Source organism: Phaethon aethereus (genome assembly GCF_964289735.1).
Source record: "Phaethon aethereus genome assembly, chromosome: 4".
Lineage (NCBI taxonomy): Eukaryota > Metazoa > Chordata > Aves > Phaethontiformes > Phaethontidae > Phaethon > Phaethon aethereus.
In genome coordinates this window covers 20,479,733-20,501,398 of record NC_138578.1, presented here as the reverse complement: position 1 = coordinate 20,501,398, position 21,666 = coordinate 20,479,733, and the positions used below count along the sequence as shown (strand labels likewise).

At 40.9% G+C, this 21,666-nt stretch overlaps 1 protein-coding gene across 1 annotated transcript in view; it reads left to right on the top strand.

The window, feature by feature from the left end:
* Positions 1-5,385: 5,385 nt before the first annotated feature.
* Positions 5,386-21,666, top strand: part of RASGEF1B (RasGEF domain family member 1B) — a gene marked incomplete at both ends in the record, with an annotated part of 54,103 nt that continues 37,822 nt past the window's right edge. Inside the window, 10 exons of the mRNA XM_081999618.1 lie at positions 5,386-5,562; positions 7,310-7,432; positions 7,979-8,116; positions 12,400-12,612; positions 12,711-12,785; positions 14,081-14,176; positions 16,494-16,596; positions 17,343-17,422; positions 18,705-18,800; positions 20,763-20,858. Of these exons, the coding sequence (XP_081855744.1) occupies positions 5,386-5,562; positions 7,310-7,432; positions 7,979-8,116; positions 12,400-12,612; positions 12,711-12,785; positions 14,081-14,176; positions 16,494-16,596; positions 17,343-17,422; positions 18,705-18,800; positions 20,763-20,858 (1,197 nt within the window). The remainder of the gene's footprint in view (positions 5,563-7,309; positions 7,433-7,978; positions 8,117-12,399; positions 12,613-12,710; positions 12,786-14,080; positions 14,177-16,493; positions 16,597-17,342; positions 17,423-18,704; positions 18,801-20,762; positions 20,859-21,666) is intronic.

Genomic DNA, 21,666 nt, shown 5'->3' with positions numbered 1-21,666 from the left:
TTGATGCTGAAGTCACACATGCCAGAATTGTATGGCACATTCTTCGTGGAAGAATGGAAGCAGGAATACTAGAGCTGGGATAGTCCTGTGATCTTAGTTTCTGCAAGTACAGCATATGAAACACTAATCTGGGAATTTTTCAGGTTTCTTACCTTTTCAATAGCTTGAGCTGTAGAACTTAATTTTACCTTTCAGTGCTAAAACCAAATGCTTTGTAAGCAAAGCAAACACACCCAGCTGTATGGAATTCAACCAGTGGCCTCTGTGTCTGGTATGCTTTTGTTCTGGGTAGCCTGGCTCATTGTCTAAAATACTCCACACTTTCAGAAATACTCCACACTTTCAGAAATACTTAAGAGAAAGCTGGATGTTGCTGGCAAGTCCCAACTCCTTACTTCCTTTCTGTATGTTAAAGCCGAGGCTCATTCTGACTTGCTCAGACTTTCCCCAGTTGGTGCAAGCTATTAAGAGTCGTAGCGCTTTCCCAGCAGTCTTTTGTTTTGTCATACCTCAATTTTATAATGGCATCCTTAAGAACAATGGGAGATGGTAATCACCTGCTAAATGTGGTTTGGGGTTTCTGACTGTATGGTGAAGCAGCTCTGAGGGAATGTAGTTGTGCATCTGAGGTTTGCATCTTCTATGAGGAGGTGTGCCTTGAGACTCATAACAAATTCAGTCACGATTCCTCTGGTTGAGGGATGTAGTATGGGAGATACCTGTACATAACAGAGAGGCTGAAAATGTTTGGCAGTGGCTTTAAAGCACCTTTCGTGGCTACTACTGAACCCCTTAGTGGGTGCTTCTATTGTGGTTTTGTTTTATACACCTGACATGCAGGCTGAGCTCTTTAATGTAAATGAAAACAAACCAATGCAACCTTCCACCGTTACTGGCAGAAAACAGATCTTTTTTTTTCTGTTGCTGAACATAGAGGTTTGGACAAGCACTTGGCAGCCTGGAAACTGTGTCTGATTCCCTTAGTTTTGCCAAACTGGAACTCAAGTCCTGCAGGAAATGGCAGGGGTTTGAGCACATCGTCTTCGTCTCTAGCTTTCTATTTACACTACTGTTACCGGGAAGATTGAGACCTCTTTCTTGTCAGAGGCTGCTCAAAGACAGAATTTGGACTTTAATGCCCAAGATCTCACATTCTCCACAATTATACTAAATGCAGAAAAAATTTTTTATTCCTCTTTCCACAATGCAGTGTTACTGCCTTCTCTCTGTCACAGGAGAACATCACTGGTAGAGCCTGGAAATTATTTTATCGCTCTTTCCTTCAAGTCAGATCTTTAACAAAAAAAAAAGTGCCATTCTTTTCCTTCTTAAAAAAAGGAAAAAAAAAGAAAAAAGAGAGGAGAGAGAAATGTTTTCCATATTAGTGATAAATGTTTCCAAAGCCCAGTTAAAAAGTTCCAGTTTTAATGCTTAGGGGACAGACTTTTTAGCAGGGCCTGTAACGATAGGACAAGGGGTAATGGTTTTAAACTAAAAAAGGGCAGATTTCGATATCAGGAAAAAATTTTTCACAGTGAGGGTGGTAAAGCACTGGAACAGGTTATCCAGAGAGGTGGTAGATGCCCCATCCCTGGAAACATTCAAGGTCAGGTTGGATGAGGCTGTGAGCAATCTGATCTAGTTGAAGATGTCCCTGCTCACTGCAGGGAGACTGGGCTAGATGACCTTTAAATGTCCCTTCCAACCAAAAGATTTTATGATTCTATGATTCCTGTCTTTTTTCCTAATTTCTGCTCGTCATACGTTGTATTGCTGTGGTTTATAAATATTTTTAGGTCCTCTGCTCTTTATGCCAACCAAGGCTTTGTGGACCAGATACTGTGATCTGATGATCTGTGATCAAATTTCAATTCCATTCAAGTTATTCTGAAGGTATGATTTGGTGTTATGATTATGTATTTAGCTCCTGAGCTAATTAGAACTAAGGATGCTGCTTTGTGTCTCTACCTCCATATAAAATACAGCAGAAGAGTCAAGGTCAAGGTGATAAAGGAGTCCTGCTGGAAAAGCATGTGTTGTATGAATCATCCTGTTGGCTATGCTATATTTATCTCTGTCACACTTTGATTATCATGCCTTTTCATCGCATGGAGAACATGTCCTGTGTCTTGTTCACTTACAAGTGAAATCGCCAGTGTCTGAATGTGGAGCATACAGAACATCTCTTAGCTAGTACAGATTGCTGTCTCACTGAAGCAGAACTGAACCATGTCTATCAAGCAGCTTCCAGAAATGGATAGCAAACAAGTGAGCCAATATGTACCTTTCAGGGCCAGACTTTTGGGAATTTTGTTTTATTGTTATGAATAACTATGAATGACCTGATGACTTTTTTTTCCCTCTTGATGAGGTACTAGCAGGCTCTGTGTGTCTCAAATATAGTTGTGTCTGAAGAAGGATCCACGTGGTCGTGGCGGTAATTGTTGTGCTGAGACTTAGGGGACTGAAAGCTTCAAAAAGGTCTCGTTCCCTTTGGAAGTTAGTTACTAGAATTTAAGCACTGCCTGCTGACCTTCTAAAAAACCTTGTATTTTAATGGGCAGTAATATAGAGTGTGCATGTAAAATATGTTGGAGAAAAACCCTTCTGTGATTCACACCTGTTTCAGTTTTTACCATGCTGGAAGATAGTGGTATGGTGGAAGTGGAGGTTTTTCCCCAAACATTGTATCACCGATGCAATGAGGTATTGCCTGAGTCTGCTTTGGGTGGTGAGGTTGTATGAAATCACAATGAATTGCTGGTGAGGCTGGCTAAAACCTCTGCAGATTCCAGTCTCGCACAGAACTGGGCTGTTTTGGTTAATACAAGATATGCATTGAGAAAACTACTCTCCTTGGTTTTTTACAGTGCCAGTATTGGTCTAGTTGTTTTGCAGATGTAAACTAACCTTTCTCACTTTCTCTGTGGAGTACTACCATGGAGCCACGTGGCTACAAATGTTTGATGGGTGGCAGTGTTTACACACTGTCCACTACCACTTGCCTTTTGGCTGAATAAACTTTGCTACAGTAGGTGAAAAGAATGCTGAATTTTGGGGCAAACAGGACATCAGCAACAGTGGGATGCAGAATATTTTGGATTTGTTCAAGTCTGTGGTTTGTGATTAAAACATGGTGAGTTTTACACAGTATGAAAACCTAGGAAATGCTGCAGAAGGTTCCTATCAGCTCCTTAGTAATGTTTTGTTTCTTAAAATTTGCTGGCTTTGCAAAGACCCTGAAAGGCCAAGAGTCTTTATGCATCAGAATGCTTAATCACTGCAGAGCGTGGCCGTGGTTGGGTTGCACCTCACCTGCACAGTGATTTGAACTCTCTTGTACGGGAACGTTGTTTTGTGCAGTCCTGCACTGCATGCTCTTATGCTGTGGCACATGTATTTATTTTATTCTTCTCTTCTCTCCATTTATTGGGCAGGATGGAATTGAATCACTAGTTGAACAGCTGCACAGAGTGACTAATACCACTTTTCAAACATGGAGACTCCTCACTCTTTCCCATTTTGATGCAGATCTCTTTTGGCGTCTCACAAGGTGGGATTAGCACGGGTCATGTAGGCCAGGAGGCTCTCTTCACCATCCCTCTCCTTGTCTTTGCAACTGTTTTTTTGATTTCTCTTACTGTTAACTTACTGAATACCTCAGTCTTGTGCTGGTTTGAATGCCTCCATTGTCCAGACATGCTGCCAGCAGCAGCAAGTCTGTGGCTCTCTGTGTGGTGCTTCAGGTCCCCATGAATCTAGCTAATAACTTAATAGCTTCTCATATCCACTGAGCTCACTCTGAAAAGTGCTTTGTTGTGAGTTGCAGAGGACACAGATGGTAGCATGCTATTTATCTTCAGGCTGTCACATTGCTAGCTGTTCTCAAAATGGGGTGCCTTCACAGACTGGTGTTCACTGAGGTCTGTGGCTTTAAAGAGCCTTTTCCCAAATAGGATTTGATACAATGGAGAAGCAAGCAACAGCATCTGCACTTACAATGATGGCTCAGAGGCATTAATGCTTTTCTCTGGCACACACAAATGCTCTGTCAATACATGAGCACGGCAGCCGGTGGATATTATCTTCTCAGTTTGATCTCCCTTGCTTCCCAGTTGTGGGGAGGATGGGAAGCAGTGTGCAATACCTTTTTGCATTTGTTCTGTCTGCTCCCCGAATGCAGCTGGCCCAGTAGAGTTAAAACCAGCACATATTTGTGGTTAAAATTGGGCACAAACTTAACTTACAGTCAAGGCTATAAAACCCAGGTTCTGACAAGAACTGCTACTCCCAGAAGGTAGGGGAGGGGGGAGGAGAGGGAAGGAGGGTATAACTCAACTCTCCAGTAATCAGAGAGATTTTCTCTTTTGGCCTTTTCACATACTGTGTCACCAAAAGAGCTCTTGGGTAGCCTCCTCATCGCCAGCCTACTACTCTGGATGACTGAACAGCCTGCAGCACTAGCTGATCTTTTCCTTGGTAAGACATTTTTATTCCAGAGGCACTGAGATGGAGACTGATATGTAATTGCTTTATTTTTCCTTAAGTATTAAGAAAATCTGAAGCTGGAAAACACAGGGATGGATTTTTTACACAAATCTCTGACTCTGCTCACATCTACATCTTTGATATCATTGGTGAACTTGGACAACATTGGTAAGCAACTATACACAGGTGTATTTTTCCAAATTTCTGTGGAGCCACTCAGAGAGTAGGTGGAGAAAGATGTGCTGAAGCATCAGGCTTTAGGCTGAGTCACACCTGTCACAGTGTAATTTGAAAAACCCAGCACTGATTTACCAGGGTGGAGTTTGGAAATTGGAGCTTTTGGTTGCAGTTACATGGCTGTTGTCTTGCATAATAAGGAGTCTCTCCTCACACATAACCTCTTCAGGGCTTCACTGCAGTCTCTCTCCCTCTGCACTGAATGGAGCTGTGCCAGCCTGAACACGCTTCCCCATCAGAGTGCTGCTTTTAGGTAGCTGCTGTCAGGATATGCTCAAAGTTGTCAATCAACATTGTGACATGTCCCCAAAAGCTTTACAGAAAGTCTGAGTTCCCAAAACTTGTCAGGATTCTTGTATGCTCCTTCTAACTCTTAACCTTGACCTTTTATCTGTCATTTAATGAAGAAACAGCCAGATACAAAAGAAGCACCTGGCAATTGTAATAGACAGGCAGTGATGAGAGCCTGTGTTGGCCCTTCTCTGAGACAGTGCACAGCCTGGAAGACAGTACAATCTTTACTGCTGTGTGCAAGCAACCCAGGGTGTGATGCTGGGTTTTCTTACTAGAGCAGTACTATCTCTGGAGTGTAGAAAGCCTCTTACATTGCACCTTCTGGTAATTATCTCATATCTCTTTTGTGTGTCTTCTCAGGGAAGGATGCCACAGACACCTCCCTTTGCAGCTATGTTTGACAGCAGCAGCTACAACAGGAACCTCTATCAGCCAAAAGAGGACAGCTGCGAAGGGCTCTATTACCATGACAACAACCTCCTGTCGGGGTCTCTGGAAGCTCTGATCCAGCACTTGGTACCCAATGTAGATTACTATCCTGACGTAAGTCTATACACTCAACTAACTACATGGCTAGGCCTGATGCATCTCGTAAAGGGGAACTTTCACATATGCAGCGAAAGCAGAATGTGTCACATCAGATTGCTAAGGAATAGGCTCAAGTGACTGATCAGCAACAGTAGGATAAACATGTGCTTCATCTGAGTGCAGCATGTGGTAACTCACCTAACCTAGGAAATCTAATTCTTTATTAGTCCTGTTGTGAGGCATGCAACCCTGGTGACTCATTTATAAAGTAAGTACCTACTGTGGCTTACTGTTTGGATTGTATGTGCCATTGACCCTTAAAAATCTGTCAGGCAAGGTGAGAAGAAAGGCATGACCACCGGTGTGACAGGATGAATGTATTTAGTTTAAAAACAGTGTTCAATGTGTGTTTCCCATTGCTCAGCTGAGGTCCATATGTATTTTACAATTAGCAACTGAAGTTTTGAACTAGTACCACACTCTTCAGAATCAGCAGAGGCTGGACATGACAACAGGACATTTGTCACCTGAGAATTTTTGGCCTGTCTGGATGCATCCGTGCATTGAGATATTTTATATAATTCTTAGAAAAGAAGAATGATATCAAAAGGTCAGGGGGGCAGTTGGGGATGACTGAGGAATGATGAAGCTGCATCTGTGCTTGTTGAAATGCTCCTGCTGAAGACATAATTCCTGTTATATTCAGCCTCTGTTATTGTCATAGATCTATTCACATTTCCAAGACAGGATCTTTTTTAACTTGGGTCAGAGTTAACAGCAGCACGTGACTGTGCTTAAGCTAGTGCTTATCTATTAATGCTTAATGTAAAATTTAAACATGTAGCAATTTAGATAACAATTGATCAAACATGATGATTTATTCCAAGTCCCTAGAACCAGAACATTGTAGAATCTTTCTTGTGGGTGCCATAGATACTTAACTACTGGCAATGTGGGGAGTGGAGTGGATATTTTGAATATGCATCTCACAATGAGTTCAAATCATAGTATATGGAAAATTAAAGCAAGATAAAGTCCCTCTTCTTGTAACCTTAGCATGAGTTACTAATTTTTATTCTGTAAAATTAAGCTATGTAGTTCCCTTTCACCCAGGAGACAAGCAATGCTATGAAAAACGAACAGTATTTGGGGATTCTTAAAGGAAGTACAAGGTCATAGTGTGCAGTTTACTAAGGTCAGACAGGCAAACATAGCATAGTAAAGATGGCGTATGTGGTGAAATCGAGTCAGCTCAACAATCTGGTCAACTGGCATCTTTTTTTTTCTTTTTCTGAAGACTGTTTACTTTTACTAGCATTGTGGAAGCAGTTAAGATTTCTGTTGGTATTCTAAGTAGCTTGGACTTGCAACATGAACTCTGTTCCATTGTCAGGCTAGAAAGAGTTATGTAATCTGGAAATGGCTCTCACAAAGGTTTACTGTAGATCAAGAGAAGGTGAGTTGAAATTTTCAGGTACTGAGTTTATAATAAAGCTGTGTGCAACAGGAGAGCTAAACCAGCCCTGCCTTGCCTTGCCTTGGTTAAATCTTGCATAGCTTGGCTTAAGCACAAATTTATAATGCTGAATCTGAAGCAATGACAAATGCTTACTACTGTGGGAATAGCTCTTGGCACAGCCACATGCAGAGTTTTTTTCTGCAGATAGTAAAGTATTAGGAACCAATTTGTCAGGAATGCATTTTGAGAAAATACAAAAGTGGTGGTAATTTATCCCTCTCTCTGTCTTCCTCTTGTTTGCAGAGGACATACATCTTCACCTTCCTTCTCAGTTCACGCCTGTTCATGCATCCGTATGAGCTCATGGCCAAAGTCTGCCATCTGTGCGTTGAGCAGCAGAGACTAATTGAGCCTGGCCTGGACAAAGTAAGATCCCTCAGTCTCAAGGTCTCTGTTAGTTCCAGTCAAATGTCTCTACCCTGCCCACAGCAAAATATTCCTACTCAAGAGAGTCCTCAATAGGATTAAACAGATTGAAAGCCTGATACAAGCAACTAGAATTTGACCCCTTATTTACTGACATTCATGGAAAATTTCCACACTGCTCAGCCTGTACTCCATGAAGACTGTTGCTGCTGCTGCACTGTTCATAGTTAGCGATAAATAATGAAATACTAATATATGTCTTGCACTGAGACACTCCTGATAATGAGGGGAATCATTCTAAGATTTCCACCTACCTGGGTCCTAATTTCCAGGTCAGTTAAGCCAATAAGAGTCTTTTCATCAGCTTCAGTGGGTATTGCTCTAGCCTGCAAACCAATGCTGAATTAAATTAAGCTTAAAAATTTAACTGGCCTTCACACCCTTATGCTCCACAGTATCCTACAGAAGGGAATTCTATTTCCTTTGGGTTAGATATGTGCTGTATTGCTGTTACAGGTAACATTCCTCCTTACTGTTTTTAAATAGAACTGGATACGAAAAATTGCACCCAAAATCCTACAGTTGTTGACTGAATGGACAGAGACGTTTCCTTATGATTTCCGAGATGAAAGAATGATGAGGAACTTAAAGGAGTTGGCACAAAGAATATCCAGTGGTGATGAGGTAAGTTGTCTGTGCATAAAGTTACCGGATAAAAAGGCATTGCTTTAATGCTTTGATATTGCAGGTTTGTTGTATTGATAACATGGCATGGCTCTGGGTGGCTAAGCTAACTTATTATGAAGGTGCTGGTAGGCAAAAAGTTCTGTCCAGTACCTAGGCCTAGGAAGAAACAACACAGCGTAAGCAGATTCTTTTCGAAGCACAGGCAAGGTTCACTCCGTCCATAAACCCATAATATAATTGCATGTTGTGCAGACAGACACAACTTGGTAGGTGTTAGTATTTTTCATTTAGTGATTCTGCTTGGAAGAAACTGGGTAAGGCACTGGGAAGCCTCGCATATCTGAGAAATCCCTACTGATATTGATAATTTCTTCAATTTGTGTAAGGAACGCGTGTTGGAATTGGGCCTCTGATCTGTAGGTCAGTGGAAGACTTACAGCAAGTTTGGGAAAAAGTTTCTAAAAAGAAAACAGGACCAGGAAGAATTGTCTTGAGCTTAAAGCATCAGATATGGACTCAGAGGAAGTCTGTCGTGTTCCTTCCTCTGGATGGAGCACACGAGGAAATCACATGAGCTTTTTCTAAGTCCCAGTTCTCAGGTGGAAGTTTGACAGAGGCATTATGAAATATTTTGATGCTTAACAGATGCTTGTCTTGTAAGTACTGAAATAATCTCAAGCCAAAAGCCAAGGCTTAAATTTACTTAGTGGAAAGGCAGTTAACAGGGTTTCAATACGCAGATCACGTGTAGCTGGCGTAATACTAAGATTATAAAAGACACTGGAAAGGCATTTGGAAGAACTATAAATGCAAAGAGCAATTGCTAAATGGCATTGTGTTTCTAGTGTCCCTCAGAGGCTGGTGTTCCTTATGTAAGCTTTTCAATGATGATATGGACGAGGCAGCAAATGGCATGTTAACAAGTCTGTAGGTAAGCTTTACTGGGAGGAGTTGCAAGTGCTGCCAAAGGACTGGAAGGATCTTGAGAGACTGTAAACAAGGATGGAAGAGAACAAACCTAAGCTGAATTTGAAAGTTGAAACACATTTTGATGTTATGAAAGTGGGGAGGGACAGAAGAAGATGAGACAAGAGAGTGAGATACAGTATGGAATACAAATTAAAAAGATACCAAATTTGATGGGCAAGCTTAGAGTTGCTGCAAGATAGCTAAAGGGGACCGTGGACTGTGGAGAAGCAATAGGTTTGCCTTCACTGTGGGGGTGCCAGGTGGCACCTTTCACTGTACAGTGCTCCTGCACTGTTGCTTTGTTTCTGGGTACTCTTAATAGAAAGATAGGGAACTGAAGTTCAGTTCAAGGAAAAGTAGTAAGATTGAGTAGTCACACCCACTGGCACAAAAAGAGAGAGCGAGCTGTTTAGCCTGGGGGAAGTTGAGCTGGTGGATGCAGAAGTGAAATGGCAACAGGTGAAGCGTTGTGTACAATGAAGTTTCTGGCAATACAGACAGTTTAAACAGTGAAATCATCTACTGAGGGGAAAGGCAGACATACCAACTGCTGGAAAATGAGCGCTAGGGAGCAATCTTACTCTGGCAGCAGGCTGTATATCTTTCCTAGTTTTGAGCATTTTTTGACTTTGAGGTTTCCTTTAGTAAGACAAAGGGAAAGCAAGTGGTGCAGTAAATTGACTTGTGTTATTCTGTGCTGATTGGAACAGTAAATGGCAACTTCCTTGACCTTGCTTTTCTATAGATTGCTTGGATTTGTGAGAGTCATTACCTTGAAGCATACAAAAGCAGCAGTGGTTCCTATTCCTGTTCACCACAGCTCTTCTATTTGTAGCTTCTTATTCTGCTTCCTGAATCATTGTGCTGTGCTCGTTGTGCTCCAGTACTGTTAAGAGCTAGCAGTAAGAGTCCAACTAAAACCATTCACCATGCTAACATATTGCTGCATCAAAAAAAGGTCTTTGGAAAAGCTTTGGTGGGTTTATTTTCTGCCCACCCCTTTAATTCCATTTCTTCCACTTTTTCCTTCTCTATGTCCTGAGATGTCATCATGCTCATGAGATATTTCTAGATTGTTCTGGTCCCTTTTACCACTTAACTGACCTTTGTTTGAATTTATATCTTTTGAAACCTTTCCCATCAGCCGTTGCCTCCCATTTCCTGATTAGTTCCATATAAACATTTATTACTGGCTTTTTCTGTGAAACAATTGATGAGTGTATGCAGTCACACCAAAGCCATATCCTGTATCCTGATGTCTTTTCATATGCAGCCCAACATTGCACTGACTTCTCTTCCCCCCACTATGATATATAGTGAGATTGACTGTGGAAATACATTTAACATATGATATTCCACATCTAGCATGTAGTAAAGTACTTCTAGTCACTGTCCATACGGGACAGACACAAAGGGGTGACCTTGAAGTGAAGTGTCCCATCACTTTCTCCCATACTGTCCAATCCTCAGAGGTTTTTAAATATAAATAAATATTGGCACTGTCAGTGTAAATATAGAACAAAAAATGAGACTGTGGGATAAATAAGTGGAAAGGGTAAACTTAATTTAGAGGAAGACCATATGTTTAGGCTGAGTAGTAGCCCTACTACAATCAAATTAATATCTAATTAATAAAAGATACCCTGTGAGTTCATTGGTGTGTTGTTAAATATATATATATATATGATATTATAAAAATGCATGAGATTAAGTAATGGTCCAGCAGCAAATACTTGTTATGGGTGCAAAGTGCAGTACGTATTTATCCTTGCACAGAATGCCTCGAGGTCACTGCCTCTTTGCTCAACAGGAGACGGGCTCAAAAGAGCAGAGGGATGTTTGTTTTGTGGGCTCAGGTACATCTGTGAGGTGTGAGAGAAAACTGACATTTCTGTCTGCCTTAGTGCCGAGAGGGTTTTACCTCATCACTGGACAGAGGGATGTTTGTTATGTTGAACTGCTGTTAGACTAGAAGTGGGCTAATTACCCTGATTTCTTGTTCTGGTTTGGAGCGTATCTGTGCCAGTTTGCCATTTCACTGGGGTTTTCCAGCTACAGAAGCAGATTGACCAGAATTAGGTGGTTCAGCTTTGTATTTTCACCCATTTTCACCCTGATTTTGTTGTCAGTTCTGCGTTGACATGAACCACAAATTCAGGCAAGGTTTGTTTTTTTGCTTTGAAGCTTAACCCACTGATTATTACATGACTTCCATTAGTAACCAGAATTCATCCTGAGTATTTTAGATTTTTTTTCATTCTCAGTTGATTACCAGCTGGGCAAGAAATGCTTCATAAAGTTCTCTTACATTAGAAAGATTTACATTTCAAAGAATTTGGAAGGAAATGGGTCAGTGAAGCAAGTCTTTATGTGTGTCACCTAACACCTGTTTATGGAAGTGCAGCACTTGAAGTAATGCTTTTGTGTCTTCCTGAGGAAAATGTAGATCCTTTTCTTTAAAAACCTGAGATCCCCCTGTTCTCTCACCACCCACCCCGGTAAAAATTATGCTGTGTGGATTTGTCTAGAAAATCAAAATATATGTAAGCAGAAAGCAATTATTTGCCATGTAACAAGACAAATTCAGCCATGGTTGAACACAACTGACTTCAAGAATGAATCTGACCCAAGATAGTGCTGTTGCATTTGAGTAAATTTGGAAATCATATAAATGGCAGCTTTGGAGGGAATGACAAAGAATACAGAAAACATTCCTGCCTTGGACTGATCACACTATACTGTGCTGCCAATATAGGATTATCAGCAAAATGATGCTCGTTTTTTCAGCCGCTTAGGTTTTCCTTTAACGGCATGGTATCTAGAATTTGAAAGAGTAACCACCTTGGGGTTAGTTACACAGATGTATCTACTTAAGAATCGAGTCCTGTTCCTACTTAAATTTGTCACTCCTGTTAACTTAAACTGTCACATGGAAAGGCCTGTGAGGTGAAAGAAAAGAGAGATTATTTTATTATTTCCTTTTTCTCAGATTTACTGCAAGTTTTAACTTTGACTTCAGTGAAAACTGGTCTTGATTTACTGAATTTACTGAATTAGATTGTGCATTACTTTTCTGCCATTCCTTGAGCTAACCAGGTCACTGTTGAATCTGTGACACAATCAGTGTTTAAATTCTTGCTGGATTCCTTTTGGTCTGATGAAATGCCAATATTCAAAACTCACATAGTAGATCATATCCTAAGTTGACAACAAATACAGGTATCAGCATCATCTGTTTTGGTGTCATGCAGACTTTAATACTATCTTCTCACATTTTGAAAATGTCTCCTGATTGTTTCCTGTCATGACAGATGTATCGGAAGAACGTACAGCAGCTTCTTCAGAACCTGATTCGGAAGCTCGCCACTGTTAGCCACTATGAGGAAGTACTCACAAAAATTAATGCCACATCCACAGATCGCCTTACGGTTCTAAAGACCAAGCCCCAGTCCATCCAGAAGGACATAATCACCGTCTGCAATGATCCCTACGTGTTAGCTCAGCAGCTGACACACATAGAGCTTGTGAGTTATTATACTTCAAGTATGATTTAGTCCTTCCCCTCTTTTTGAAATGCAAGTTAACACAGGATATGACTTGGCTGCTTGTGTGCTTTATTTAGGAGAGACTCAATTATATTGGACCAGAAGAATTTGTTCAGGCGTTTGTGCAAAAGGATCCTTTGGATAATGACAAGGTAATTGGAGCTGATCTGGAGCAGCTCTGAAAAGCAGCATTTCACATACTGGAGCTCAGGTGCCCCATGAGCTGGAAGTGAGTTCCAGCAACAAATGAGCACCAACAGAAATGAGCTTTATTGTGAAAATGCTTTAGTATTCCTCTTTAAAACATTGTTGATGCTTTTTCTTTCTGGAGGGCAACTCCTGGAGCTCCGGAGCTCAGCCAACAAATTGACTTAAATTAACACATTTGCTGTTTTTTCTGATTTGATCTAAGGGAGAACTGCGAATGTTTTCTCCAGGCCACCTATGTGGTCTATAGCTGGAAAACGCTGAGTTTAACTTTGGCTTTTGTGTTACTCATTTTCAACATATGTTCTTCCTTTTAGTAAACTCTTTGCAGCAAACTGTCAAGTTGGGCAATTTGCAGGTAGAGCACACCACAAAAAGAGAGCAGTAAGCTCTAGATCCATGTGAGGTGAAGGGAAAAGATGCAGTGTTTTTAGCTAACCATGCTAGAGTTGCCATCTCCTGGAGTGCTGCTTTCAAGATGACTTATGATCTGTAAATAAACTATACCAAAGTCAGGCAGTTAAAACTTGAATTACTGTCCTTCCTAAAACTGACAAACAGAACAGAATGACTCAAGTTTGATGTTCAGTCACACAGTCTCTGAAAATTATTTTGTAGGTAGACATCACTAAAACTGCTGTCTATGCCTTTTTAGGCAATCCTCAGATGTGTGGGAATCGTTCCAAGGCACTACAGCACAACAAATAGCACTGGTTAGGACAGGGAGAATCCAATCAAAATGGTAGAGCTGATCTCCCAAAGTTAGGATGCAGTATGTTAATTTGGTGTCAACAACTGAACATAATGTGCCAGTGGAGTGGGCTGGCCTCTGTTTTCCTTCTGTGCTTGCAGAGGGCATAATGTCTCTACTATATCAATGGGACAGGAGTGAGGACTGAAACAGTGCTCATATTCAAGGAAGCTTTAAGCAGATACTTAGCTTTGATTGTTTGCATAAGTCTGTCCTAAATCCTTAAAGGATCCTGGTAGGACTTACAGCAGGTGATGCATTCCACATGCCTGCTTGAGTGCTTTACTGAGCCAAGAGCTCAGGAAGAAGTTATACATGCTCAAATACTATCACTGCTGCTTTCACTCTAAGCTTTTGTCACTTTGCGTAATTGAGTTATTTCTGGTTACTTGACAGTGTTTGGGGATGGCAAGGCAAAAAGCCAAAAGTTTTCTTTCAGAGAAAAGATTAAGAATACACTAAAAGTTGCTATTTTTCTTCGATCTGCAGAGCTGCTACAGTGATCAAAAGAAGACCCAGAATCTGGAAGCCTATGTGGAATGGTTTAACAGGCTCAGTTACTTGGTTGCAACAGAAATCTGTATGGTGAGCAAGGACTTTTTCTGCTAAAAGGTTTTTTTCAGTCTAGTTGTCAAAAACTGTGAAGCCTTTTCAGGTTTGGTGCCCTTCAGTGTGACCTTTGACTTTTCATTCTCAGCTCTATACTTTTTCCCATGTGGATGAAGTCAGTGCAGGACTGAAGAGGAATAAGTTCTGTGTTTTCAGCATCATACTTGTGCCTCAGCCTTGTTCATGTGGCACAGTGGTGATGTTATGCTGGATTAGCCCTTCTTGGCACAGGAGTGTGTCTGGCCTGCCGTTCTCTCCTGTGAATGCCCCTTGTGAATGGAGGCGTCTTTTCTCTCCTCTGTGCTGACCCCTTCTCTGCTTTACTGTTTTTTGTACCCCTCTATTGGATGCAGGCAGAAACATAATGACCAAAGGATGAGGAAAAGACTGAGGTACTTAATGCCTTCTTTGCCTCAGTCTTTAAATAGCAAGACTAGTTGTTCTCTAGGTACCCAGCCCCCTGAGCTGGAAGACAGGCATGGGGAGCAGAATGAAGCCCCCATAATCCAAGGGAAAATGGTTAGCAACCTGCTACACCACTTAGACACACAAAAGTCTACGGGTCCAGATAGGATCCACCCAAGGGTGCTCTGAGGGAGCTGGCAGAAGTGCTCACCAAGTCACTTTCAATCACTTACCAGCAGTTGTGACTAAGCAGAGAGGTCCCAGTTGACTGGAGGTTAGCAAATGTGACTCCCATCTACAAGAAGGGACAGAAGGGTGATCTGGGGAACTGTACCAGGCAAGATTATGGAGTAGTTCATTTTAAGAGCACTCACAAGGCACATACAGGACAACCAGGTGATCAGGCCCAGTCAGCAGGGGTTTATGAAAGGCTTGACCAACCTGATCTCCTTCTATGACAAGGTGACTTGCTTAGTGGATGAAGGAAAGGCTGTGAATGTTGCCTACCTAGACTTTAGCAAAGCCTTTGACACTGTTTCCCACAGCATACTCTTGGAGAAACTGGCTGCTCATGGCTTGGATGGGTATTTTCTTTGCTGGGTAAAAAACTGGCTGGATGGCCAGGCCCAAAGAGTTGCAGTGAATGGAGTTAAATCCAGTTGGCAGCCAGTCACAAGTGGTGTTCCCCAGGGCTCAGTTTTGGGGCCAGTCTTGTTTAATATCTTTATCAATGACCTGTATGAGGGGATTGACTGCACCCTCAGTAAGTTCGCAGACAACACCAAGTTGGGCGGGAATGTTGATCTGCTCGAGGGTAGGAAGGCTTTTCAGAGGGATCGGGACAGGCTGGATTGATGGGTCAAGGCCAACTCTATCAGATTCAACAAGGCAAAGTGCAGGGTCCTGTACTTGGGTCACAAGAACCCCGTGGAATGCTACAGGCAGGCTTGGGAAAGAGTGGCTGGAGAGCTGCCTCATAGAAAAGGACCTTGGGGTTTTGGTCGACAGCTGGCTCAATACGAGTTGGCAGGGTGCCCAGGTGGCCAAGAAGGCCAACAGCATCCTGGCTTGTATCAGAAATAGTGTGGCCAGCAGGACTAGGGAAGTGACCATTCCCCTGTGCTTGGCAGTGAGACCGCATCTCGAACACTGTATTCAGTTTTGGGTCCCTCCCTACAAGAAGGATGTTGAGGTGCTGGAGCTTGGCCAGAGAAGGGCAATGAAGCTGGGGAAGGGTCTGGAGCACAAGTCTTATGAGGAGCAGCAGAGGGAACTGAGGTTATGTAGCTGGGAAAAGAGGAGGCTGAGGGGTGACCTTATAGTTCTCTACAACTGCCTGAAAGGAGGTTGTAGTGAGGTGGGTGTAGGTCTCTTCTCCCAAGTAACAAGTAATAGGACAAGAGGAAATGGCCTCAAGTTGCACCAGGGGAGGTTTAGATTGGATATTAGGAAAAATTTCTGCACCGAAAGGGTTGCCAAGCTGCCCAAACAGACTGCCCAGGGAAGTGGTTGAGTCACCATCCCTGGAGCTATTTAAAAGATGTGTAGATGTGGTGCTTAGGGACACGGTTTTGTGGTGGACTTGGCAGTGTTAGGTTTATGGTTGGACTCAATGATCTTAAAGGTCTTTTCAAACCTAAATGATTCTATGATTCTTAGCAGACCCTCTTTACCTGTTGTCCTTGCTGTCTATTTGTCCAGTGTCTGGGTTGTCTTTGCTGTCCTGAGGGCTTTTGAGCACAATAGTGTGGCTTCCTCTACATGTAAAGCATAGTGTGAAGTTGTGGTACATATGGAAAAGACTTTTAACAGGGGTGGTGTTTCTTTTGGGGCTGGGTCACAGTGTTCTGTTTCCTGCTGAGCATAACACTCCAGACATCTTTTGCAGCCTGTGAAGAAGAAGCACAGAGCAAGAGTGATAGAATATTTCATTGATGTGGCACGCGAATGTTTTAACATTGGCAACTTTAACTCCTTAATGGCTATTATTTGTAAGTATGTGTCCTGAGACATTTTGTCCCTGTTTGAATCTGGAAAAAGGAAGCTTTATACGGAAGTCTGCTGCTTAGCATGCACAGCAGTGTGAAGTTGGGAGGGGAAGTGGTGGAGAATTTTTCAATGTTATTGTAGTGTTATGTGTGTAAGAAATTATTTACTGCAATAGTGTAAATTAGAGAAAAACAAAGTTTTCATTGCAACTGTTCAGAGATCTAAATCCCCACTTTTTGAAACCAACTTTAGTGCTAAATTGGAATAGAAACTTTTCCTGTAATATGGAGGATTGATGTCTTCCATATTTTCTATCACACTATAAATATCCTAGTGATTTAAAAATTCCACCTCTTTTGTATCTGATAGGAAAATATCGGGAATATTTTTTTTATTTTAAATGTGAAAACTTCATAGAAATGTGTAGTTTCCAATGAAATATGTAAGAGGTGGTGTTGAGAAAACTCCTTTGCTCTTTTCTACTGTATATTAATGTTTTATCAAAACCACATGAAATAATATCATGGCATTTTTTTAGAGCTTTCATTGTGTAAGAGATGTTGATTTTGTTTCCAAAGTTGTTTTTAACATTGGAATTTCAAGAAAATTATGAGTCTGATTTCTGAGTAGCTCTGTTGAAAATATTTATTATTGTTAATAGCTCCTTTGCTTTAGAAATACTTACTAGCCTTAGCTACTTGAAAGATTTTTTTTAAAAATACTCCAACAATTTCTCTCTTATATCAAGCTGGCATGAACATGAGTCCTGTGTCTCGGCTAAAGAAAACTTGGGCAAAAGTGAAGACAGCCAAATTTGATATTCTTGAGGTAACTTTGGCTAATATTTCAACACAGGGCTGTTAACAGCATTTTACTTTTAACTGCTCTAAAATGCAAGTTTGGCTTCATTATGACATGTTTAACTTAGTGTGTTTGTGCACTTAATAGAAATTCTAGAAGATGTAATAAGAATTGTTCAGCCAACTTGTGCTCTTTTGATTCAGAGGAAGAAAATTGAAGTTTTGTGTTTTGGATTTTTTTAATTCCCAAACCCACCTCCTAAGAATTATTAAAAAAATAAAAATAAAAATGTAGGTAACCTCTTGATAGGGAGATGTATTTGAGAGGGATGGTGTGGATTGACCTAATGCAGTTCTGCCTTTGAAAATCAGGTTGAGCTGTACTGTGGCTGCCTTGCCCTTTCAGAGAAATTGTCTTGAACTAATTGATTGCCGATTACCTTCAGGTAGTAGAGACCTTTGTCAAAGATCATGTAGGTGCAGCAGTGTATGAGTTTGTGATTTATCCAACAGATTGTTTACCAACAAGTTAAATATCCTGCTGTAAATGGCAATCTGTTAATTCATGTTATTTATTAGTAAGAAAAAGAAAATGTAATGTTTTGTACTTCACGCAAGCATGAAATGCTTACTAATATCACCAGGAGATTTGACTTGTGTTATGACAACAGATTAAAACTGGATAGCTCTAGCCACCTCACACTTTCTTCCCCCACCCTTGGGTGGGAAGTAGCCTTCCTTGTGTCAAGGGTGGCTGCACAGCTCAGGAAGTTGCTCTTAAGATTACAGCCCTATTTCATTCGACCTTGTTATGCAGGCTGGACTTTGCTGGTTAAGGACATGCTTTGTGAGCCATGCAGTCATCCTAGTCACTGAGGTGCAACAGTCAGTCTTGGAGTAATGAGGTGAGGACACTAACAGCTTTAGGTGTCTGATCTTACTTCGCCATTGCAACTGAACCAGCTCTGAGAAACTTGCATACTAGGAAGAGCAGAATATTAGTGCGAAGACCCATTGTTGTCTCAGTTTCATGATTTTGGTTTTTGAATTAAAGCTGAGCATGAAGCCTGCCTTTGCTTTCCTGCCTCTGACTTGTTTTGGATCCCTTGTTGTGCTGAGTGAACATTTTTTAAAGCAAGGTTCTTTTCTGATCAAATAAACAGATAAAGAGATATTGCAGTCCTTTAAAAGGCTGTATTTGTGGTGCTATTCAGCAGGCCTTTTGCTTTTTAAAATAGTTGCTCAAGCAAAAAAGAATTGTGTGTGGTGATGACACTGGCTCATTATTTACATTTTTTCATGCTTTGTAGCATCAGATGGACCCTTCTAGCAACTTTTATAATTACCGAACTGCCCTACGTGGAGCCACTCAAAGGTCCTTGACAGCTCATAGCAACAGGGAGAAGGTGTGTTTACAAATGACTTGGCAGTGGGCAAAAATTAAATGTGTTTAAGTTGCATGGTAAGCTTTTGTCTGATTCTCAGCAACTCTACACCTGATGGGCTTTTAAAAAGAATAAAAAGCCTCACAACTGAATCCTTCTTTACTGGCAATGTCTAAATACTACCTGTAAGCTACCCAGAAAGTAAATGGAATATTTGAGGAAACCAGGTGGCTCAATGAAAATTATCAACTTGCGGCTGCCAGTTCAATTTGGTGCTGACTGAAAGCTGCAAAAGTTAAGTAATTGCTTTGATTATTTAAATAAAATAAGTACATAGCCTGAGCTCATTTCTTTTTTGGCAGAGAACTTTATCCCACAAACCAGTAATACAGATGGAAAGGTTAAGGATTGAAATGAGGTTGCTAGTAATTTGTTCTTATAGCTGCTACTTGTGCTCAATTTTAAGTGGTTTATGGTTTAGGGTGGAGAAGCTGTAAAACTTACTCAGAAAAGGTATTCTAAAACTCAAATCTAGACAGAGCTTCTGCCTAGACTCTGTGGAGTCCCCTTCCTGTGTACAGTCTTTAGATGAGTTTTAAATATACTCTGGAGTTTTTTAGTGGAAATAGTGCCATGAATCAGGCGTTTGTGTAACGCAGTGGGTTAAAATCCACCTTCCACATACAAAAGTGGCTATGAACTATGCATTAATAGAGATGGCAACTTTCTTTACTCTTTAAAATAAATTAGTTTTTGAGGAATAAACTGGATTTGGTCACACATTAATGCAGAATCTCAGTTGTAGTTCTTGTGGAAAGGAGCCAACTAGCTTCCCAGCCACTCCCCACTTAGAAGCAATTATTCATCGACTGCTTATAATATTAGGAGTTCGTGCTGCACCTGATCTTGGTGCTTATAGAATAAACTACTAGGCAGGATGAAGCAAATCCATGTGCAGTCTGCTGGTCTATATTGTTGTTACACATATGTAAACAAAAACAGGGTGGAGTTTTTTGAGTCCTAAGGATCTGTTCACATATCATTCAAAGTACCAGAAGATTAAATGTAAGATGATTCTTTTCAGGGAAAGGTGAGTTTTAAGACTTCAAAGAAAGAACTTGCAGATACTGAAATGGTGCAGCGAAGCCTTCCAAGTGATGTTACATTTGTTTTATCCCCAGTTGCAACAAGGATGTCCAGCTGTGAAAATTTTTGTAGGATGCAAATTAAAATACAGTCATTTTAAGAATGTAAGAATGTTCTAGCGTTCTCCAAATAAAAATACTTTGATTTTTTCAGTTGGCAGGAAATGCTTTGTTTTGAGCCAGTCAGTGCCAAGGTTCAATTTCTTGCAGGAGCTCAGGGAATTGTAGTTTGAAAGCCATTTGTGCTGCTAGCCTCAAATTTTTCATGCTGTGCTTTAACATGCATCTCCCATCATTTACCAGGCAAGTCCCTGTCAAGAGGGAGAACTGTACTAAAAGATACCCTGCAGGAATTGCATGTAAGAAGTAGGCACCTCTGAGGTCTTATGTTCTGGAATCTGTAAGGAAGAATGAGAAAGTGAAAACAAGAGGAACATAACATTGAAATTAAATGAGTTAGGCATATTGTTGTTCTAAACACACCTCATAGCCACAGTTGACAAGCAATGGAGTGCCTTTGGTACTTTAATTGTGACCTTGAGGGAGCTACATGCGAAAAAGAGTTCAAGGTAATGGAAGCAGTTTGGCACAAAACTGGAAACAAAACTATAGGGATTAGCTTACCATTCAAGGGAGGACTTTCTTTCTAGAGAAATGTCATTTATTTTGAAATGTAGTGAATGCAAAATATCTGCGTAGTGAGAGAGATATCATGCAGATCTTAGTCCTTTGATACCTTGCTTGCCTTTTGTACCACCTGATTTCCTTCTGTTTTCCTCTATAGAGCATTATGTCTTGATTTAGGACCAGACTGAGAATATTGTTGTTCTTTCCTTAGATCGTAATACCTTTCTTCAGTCTCTTGATCAAAGATATTTACTTCCTCAATGAGGGTTGTGCCAGTCGTCTTCCAAATGGTCATGTCAATTTTGAAGTAAGTAGAGCACTGAGTGGGGTATTGATATGGGTCAGCCCCTTTAACAGAAAACTAAAGCAGTTCAGCTTCCACTGGATTCTGGGAGAGCAAAATTAGAGTGGAATTTGAGTGTATCTGTTACTTCTCAGAGGAGCTGGGAGATAGTCAGGAAAAAGCAGTTACATTGAAGGTGGAAGGTTTATAGAAACCCTTTCGATATTCACAATTTTTTAGTGGTGGAAAAAGATCTGAACTTTTTCCCAGTGCTCAAATTCATCTAAACATTTCAACTCAGAGGTTTGTTATACTTAGTATTTTAGAGCTTCTTTTTGAATTCCACATGTAAATGGTGAGTTCATCCTTTGTCAAGATATATATGCAGTATTTTCCTATAAGTAAGTCATAGATTGCCTCTGAAGAAACATGTGATAGAGCAGCAGTGAAGGAGTTTTGAGTCCCTTATCTTTCAGTAGTTCTTCTGCCGCCAGTGTCATGCTTGTTATCTGACACTGTGGATTACCCAATGATTTGTTTTCTGGTGCTTTCAGCTTTCAAAAAGCCTGGGTCACTCATGCAAAATTACAGTACATTTCACTTGTAGTTGCTGGCCTGAATTAGCCTGGTTCTAAAGCTAGATTATGTGATGATCTGGAACGTCCTTTTACTCAAGGAATCCACATGCACTTGAGGCATGTTAAACTTCAATTGAACGAGTTTATCAATTAATGACATCAACAAACTACAGGAGGAATGTTTATTTTTTGGCATAAATTTCCAGCGAGAAAAATGAGCATTTCAGATTAACTAACTAAAATGGAACATCTGG